Genomic DNA, 6,776 nt, shown 5'->3' on the forward strand with positions numbered 1-6,776 from the left:
GGACTCTAGAGCAGTGTAGACGTCTTCTCTCGTGTGACAAGTCATGCTCTCTGACTAGCAATCCAATGGATTGGAGTCTGGGTGTGGCAGCTGCCAACAGATCAGTGCTTGTATGACTGCATTGTGCTAAGTTTCAAATTTTTTGGATGGGTAGTTATGGTGCAGGGTTGTTTTTCTAGAGTTCTGCACCTTAGTTCCAGTTAAAAGAACTCATAATACTTTAGCACACCAAGACATCATGACTGGGCCCCAGTGCACAAAGCAAGGTCCATAAAATGGTAAATGGCCTGTATTTGTATAGCGCTTTTACTTTTAAAGAAAAGTAACTTTGGTGTGGAAGAACATGACTGGCCAGCACAGAGTCCTGACCTCCACCCAGTAGAATAGCTTTGGGATGAATTAGAGGAGAGACTGTGAGCCAGGCTTTCTCATCCAAGTGTCTGATCTCACATATGTGCTTATGGAAGCATGGTCAAAAAATCCCATAAATACACTCCTAAATCTTCAGGAAAGCCTTCCCAGAGGAGCTAAAGCTGTTATAGCTGCAAAGGCTGGTCTGAAATCATATTAAACATTTAGGATTAAGAATCACGTCACTCAAGTTCATATGTGTGAGAAGGCAGACGAGCAAATACTTTAGGCAAAATGATGTATCTCTGTTCACAGAGACCCTATGGCCAGGTTCCACCGAGCTTTAATAGTCCGGTTGATAATTCCAATACGAGTGTAATACAAAGGGAGGATGCAGATGGGTGGAAAATGGAGACACCAGATAAATACGATGCAATGTTGGTGGGCAAAGCGGATTTCTCTCTCTCTATTTCACTGTAGTGTGAATATTTCTGTCGGTGTATTTGGATGAGATTCATGCAGGGTGATTTAGGATAGACCTGTCAGCACGGAGACATACTGACTGCAGACAAGAATGCAGCTACGCTCCACCAACCAGCACACACACACAACCACTTGCTGCATAACATTTCAGTGGCTTATGCAAATTGAACACTATCTCAAACACACACACTTGGATGCATGCAGCACAGCAGCGTGTCTCAGTAATGATTTCAGCGCCCAAGGCGAGGCAGTATAAAGAGGCCAGATGCCACGCAAATGCTATTTACAACACTTGAGTTGGAACTTTTTTAAATAAACACCATCTCACCTGTTATCAGCTAATGACAGTGGAGCTGATATGGAATGGTGCCAGGTGGCAGCAGCATGAACATGCAAAATGAAGACATCTTGAGATTAAATTTGTCTCCCTACCTCTGCCCTGTCAGTCCATCACAAAGGCTGCAGAACAGTAAATGTCAGAGAGGAATCTAAGAAGCTAATCGGAGTACAAGCTGTGCCAGAAAGGAATGTGAGAAAGTATTTCTCTTCAAATCACCTTCCAGTTGAAGATAACAAACAAAAAAGTGCTGAAGTGCCAGGAAAGAAAGGTGCCAAGAGATGCTACTTTGTGTTTAGAAAAACACATCTAAGCTTTGGCATTTCATACCTGACAGACTTGGATAAAATTATCTTTGCTTATGTTGAGCTGAAATGCTCCAGGCATTTAAAATATATTAGCCACAGTATGTTTCAATTTTTTTTCATGTGTTTAGGATTTTAGGACGTGCATTTTTTTAAAATTTATGTCAGTATTTGCACTAACATGCACTGCTTGTGTAGAGTACCAACCAGACTACAAGTTTGTATGTACCATTTCCTCAGTACCAGTGATAGATGCACTGTTAGTCTAAGTTCAGTGTAAAGTAAAACAGTCATGGTCAAACGTGAAATGTCAAATGGCTCCCTCTGTGTATGTCAGCCCTGTGTTTCTCTGTGTCGCGATCTACCCTCATTCCTGCTGTGTGTTCTGTCTGCCTGAGTTTATTTTTGTATTTTGAAGTTTGTTAGTTTTGAGTTCAGCATTAAAGCTGTTTTTTGAGTTCAGGTTTTGTCTCGGGATCTCCTGCTTCACAACAATGTGAGATGGCTTAGCAAAGGCAGGGCATTGGAGCGATTTTGGTCCATCAGAAGTGAAGTAGCAGCTTTCTTGGAAGAGCTGGAAAGTCAAAAAGCAACAAACTTTTCTCTCTTTTTAAATGATGGGAAAAACATGGATATTGTGGCCTTTTTGGTTGATATCACTTCACACCTGAATGAACTGAATTTGAAGCTGCAGGGGAAGGACAATTCAATTTGTGAACTGATGACAGCTGTCCGCTGCTTTCAGAGGAAACTTGAAGTGTTCAAAGAAGACCTGCAAGGAGACTATGCACACTTTCCAACAGTGAAGGAACAGGTTCAGGGACAGAGAGATGTGTCCTCTTTTGTTGACTTTGTTGATAAGCTGATTGAAAACTTCAGCAAACGTTTTGATAGCTTCAGCTTTGGACAGCAGCTCACCATGTTCATAAAGAACCCATTTGCCATCACTGATGTCAGAGGGTTCTCAAAGGAAGTCACACAGCACTTCAAGTGGGCAAATGCTGGGCCTCTTCAAATGCAACTGATTGATCTCCAAGCAGATGTGGCCCTGAAAGAGCAGTTTGGAAGAACTGAACCTGCAACTTTCTGGCCCCAAATGGTCTCTGAGACAGCTTTCCCAAATCTGAGGAAAGTAGCCCTGTACATGTTGACCATGTTTGGCTCCACATACAGCTGTGAGGCAGCTTTCTCCACAATGAACATAATAAAAACTAAATATCGTTCCAGGCTCACCAATGAGCACCTACACATGTGTATGAGAGTGACCCTGACACCATTCCAGCCCAGATTTAAAATCCTAGCAGAGCAAACTAAAGCTCAATTCTCTCACTGAACAACAGAAAGTGGGGGAGTGGAATATAAGGGGGTGAAAGAAAGAGAAACTGTAAAATTGTTAAAATGTTTTGATGTTATCTGTTGAATATGTATTGAGACTGTTAAGTCGAGATGTAAAATGTAAAGAAAAAGGGAAACTTTTTTTTCTGAAATTAAGCACTTTGTTTTAAGATGCACAATTTAGACATTTTATTTATTTTCTCTAATTCATTTTAAACAGCAGCCCTATATCTAATGTAGGCCTACTGTGTGTTTCAGAGTTAACAATAAATTTTGTTGAAATGTTTTTAACTTGTATTTTCATTGATTTGACAGTCTATTGTTCATACGTTCAGATATAAATTTAAAAAAAAAAAAAGGCTGCTTCTCTATCACAATCATAATGTAAGTTAGACATTATGATGTCCCGGACCTCTGCTTGAGAAGATTTTCTCCAACTGGACCTCCTCAAATTTTAGTTTAATACCCCTGACCTAGACCTATTGCAGCTTAACCAAAAGAGGATTCGGGGTCACCCTACATGCTTTAGCGGAAAGGAAACTTTCAAGCCTAATCTTAAAAGTAAAGAGGCCGTCTGTCTCCCGAATCCAAATTAGAAACTGGTTTCACAGCTGAGGGGCCTGTCTGTACTCTTCCTGCTGCATTTTGGATTAACTGAAGGCTTCTCAGGGAGTTTTTAGAACATCTTGATAATAATGAATTACAGTCGTCCAGCCTAGAAGTGATAACTATCTAGGTTTCCAGCTTCACTATGAGACAGAACATTTGTAATTTTAGAGATATTGCACAAATAAAAGTAGTCCCACGTATTTTTTTAACATGTGCACTGAAGGACATATATGCTGATCAAAAATGACTGGAGGCCAAGGTAATGTCATAAGCATCTGGTTAGATACCATATTTCTAAGATTTTCAGGGCCGATCCAAATTAAGAAGCAGAAAGTTAGAGGTCATCCAGGTCTTTATGTCTTTAAGAAATAAAGTTTAACTAATTGGTGTGTGTTATCTGGCTTCATGGAAAGATAAGGTGTCAGAAAACCCATTCAAGACCAAGGCATCCAATGTCTGGTAAGAACTGATAGCACCCGAAAGGAAACATGGCACAACTTAAAACATGGCTCAAGGAAATCAATAGCAGTCAGCTGATTGGAGGGTTCAAGTTATGGTGTTTCCAGTATGGTATCATACCCAGAATCCAGTGGTCTTTTCACCAAGGCAAGCTCTGTAAGTATGTTGCAATTGTCTGAGGATGAAAGTCGGACGGGTCTTGAGTGTAGGTAGTAATTTTGTGTATGTGTGAGGGTGAGCAGAAGGGTGGTGTGAATGGTTGTCTTTCAAATCTGCAATAGAAGGTGTTAAGGTCATCCACTAGTCAGGGATTCTTCTCAGGCTACGTCCACAGTAGCCCGGAGAGGTTTGAAAACGGTGTTTTCAACTGAAAACGCTCCGCGTCCACACTAGCGTTTTCAGTCATTTTCACAGAGTTGTGCGTCCACATTGAAACGGCCGAAAATGCTTACGTTCCAGTCCTGCACATGCGGGAAACGCAAGACGATTCGGCCTGCCTCATTTCCGTCTGCCGTTTGTTTACTTTCCGGCTCTTTGAAACGTTGCGGCAAAATGTCGAGGAAAAGCACCGAGTTTTTTTTTTTAAATGGACTAACAATGAGGTGGAGTTGTTGCTGTGAGTAACACAAAAGTACAAAGTTGCAAAAGTGAGTGAGGGTTAAAGAATTTGAAGAAAAGATACCTGGAGCATGTACAGACTGATATTAATCTTTAACAGGGCTGTCAAACAAAACAACTGCTGTATAATGATCTCCGCTATCTTAGTTTAATTGGTCACTTGACTGCATCACATCACTAAAATGTGTCATCGTTTTCAAAAAGTCTGCATTTTCGCTGTCCACACTGCGAGGCGAAAGCACCGTTTTCAAATGTATGCGTTTTCAAGAGCATTTTAAAAACGCTGCGTTTTGTCCGTGTGGACGGGAAACCAAAACGGAGAGAAAACAATGCGTCTTCAAACAAAAATGCATTGGTGTGGACGTATCCTCAGTGTGGGGTGACTCCCGTAGCTGGTGACGTGTTGCAGGGCTCCAAGCTAGGCAGGGTTGTGTTGGCTAAGCAGCTGTTTTTTAGCTTTTCGCTGCAGCTACCCTGATTTTCTTTGCTCAGCTTGTTTCTGGCCTACTTGTACCCCCGGTTCCTGTTGCTGTAGCCCTACTCCTTGGACTGGCACAGCTTCCTCAGAGTGAACCATGGTATGTTATTATTATATGTGCAAAAGCTCTTAGTCTACACACAGAGGTCCTCACAAAAACCGGTGCATAACCTCACTGTCAGTGAGTTAATTTAGGTCAGTGCGTGCAGCTTCAAAAACACTCCATTCTGTGCAGGTGAAGCAGGCTTGTAATTTCTCCTTTGATTCATCCACTTCATTACAGTTTTGATGTCAGGCTTTTTCATTTTTTCTGTTGGTAGGTATGTGATCAGCAAGTCCAAGAGCTGCACAGGGAACAGCGTAATAGGCATCCTTTAAAGCAATGTAACAGTGGTATGTTAGCATCCTTGGTGGGATGTGCTGGCTTCGTTGGTGAGGTTTCCTCTGTTAAAATCCCCTCGAGTAATAATAAGGTAATCTGGGTGTTTTTTCCCCTCCATGTCTGTTAGCTGGTAATGAAGATGGCGATATTCTCTAGTGGAGTTTATGTATTATTGTAGGGTCTGCCTTACAATATAAAGCGCTTTGAGGCGACTGTTGTTGTGAGTTGGTGCTGTATAAATAAAACTGAATTGAATTGAATCATTCATGTGTGGATTACAGTGTACTGACAAATGATGCTAGCGGCTGCAACCCTGCCAACATTTTGTTGCCACCATCCTTGAAAATCCAACAGCAGATTCTTTTTTGGGCCTTTAATTGATTAATGTTCTTGACCTCATCTCTCGCTAATGTTAAAACTGCGGCTAATAATGTCCATTATTCTGCTGGTCTGGTTACTATTCCAAATATGTTTTTAGGTTACCAAGAAATTACCAAGAAATGTGATCTCTAAAAACATCAGTGACTGTCAGGATTACAGAAAAATACTACACATATGTGGACTTGTCTTCTTGTCATGTGTGGATGGACCCGTGATGGGCACAGCCGCTATGCATCGTATGCATCGGGATCAGGTGGCAGCATATCAGTGACATTTAGATCCTGGATGAAACACTGGCCCATCCTAATCATTAATCAAAAGTTACGTTACTTGTAATGTTTTATCAAACTCAGAAGAGAGGGGTAACAGACAACTATCCATCCATCTTCTTCTGCTTTATCCGGGTCCGGGTTGCGGGGGCAGCAGCCTAAGCAGAAAGGCCAGACCTCCCTCTCCCCAGCCACCTCCTCCAGCTTATCCGGGGGAACACCAAGGCGTTCCCGGGCCAGCTGAGAGATATAATCTCTCCATGTCCTGGGTCTGCCCCGGGGCCTCCTCCCCATGGGACATGCCCGGAACACCTCCACTGGCTCCTTTCGATGTGGAGCAGCAGCGGCTCTACTCTGAGCTCCTCCCGGATGGCCGAACTTCTCACCCTATCTCTAAGGGAGAGGCCAGCCACCCTTCGGAGGAAGCTCATTTCCGCCGCTTGTATCTGCAATCTCGTTCTTTCAGTAACTACCCACAGCTCATGGCCATAGGTGAGGGTTGGGACGTAGATCGACCGGTAAATTGAGAGCTTCGCTTTTACACTCAGCTCCCTCTTCACCACAACGGACCGGTGCAGCGTCTGCATTACTGCAGCTGCAGCCCCAATCCGTCTGTCGATCTCCGGCTCCCTTCTCCCATCACTTGCGAACAAGACCCCGAGATACTTGATCTCCTCCACTTGGGGCAGGAACTCATCCCCGACCCGGAGTGGGCACTCCACCCTTTTCCGGCTGAGAACCATGGCCTCAGATTTGGAGGTGCTGGTCC

At 43.0% G+C, this 6,776-nt stretch overlaps 1 protein-coding gene across 1 annotated transcript; it reads left to right on the top strand.

Annotated features, from left to right (window-relative positions):
- The first annotated feature begins 2,104 nt into the window (after positions 1-2,104).
- LOC148106529 (general transcription factor II-I repeat domain-containing protein 2A-like) lies at positions 2,105-2,809 on the top strand. The gene has a single exon (XM_087843635.1). The coding sequence runs from the start codon at positions 2,105-2,107 to the stop codon at positions 2,807-2,809; it is 705 nt and encodes a 234-aa protein (XP_087699761.1).
- The last annotated feature ends 3,967 nt before the right edge of the window (positions 2,810-6,776 follow it).

The sequence above is a fragment of the Neolamprologus brichardi genome, chromosome 1 (genome assembly GCF_056152115.1).
Source record: "Neolamprologus brichardi isolate AB-2024 chromosome 1, ASM5615211v1, whole genome shotgun sequence".
Classification (NCBI taxonomy): domain Eukaryota; kingdom Metazoa; phylum Chordata; class Actinopteri; order Cichliformes; family Cichlidae; genus Neolamprologus; species Neolamprologus brichardi.

What these genes read in the sequence shown, in the direction of transcription:
- LOC148106529 (XM_087843635.1), top strand. Translation starts at nt 2,105, where the DNA reads ATGGATATTGTGGCCTTTTTGGTTGATATCACTTCACACCTGAATGAA.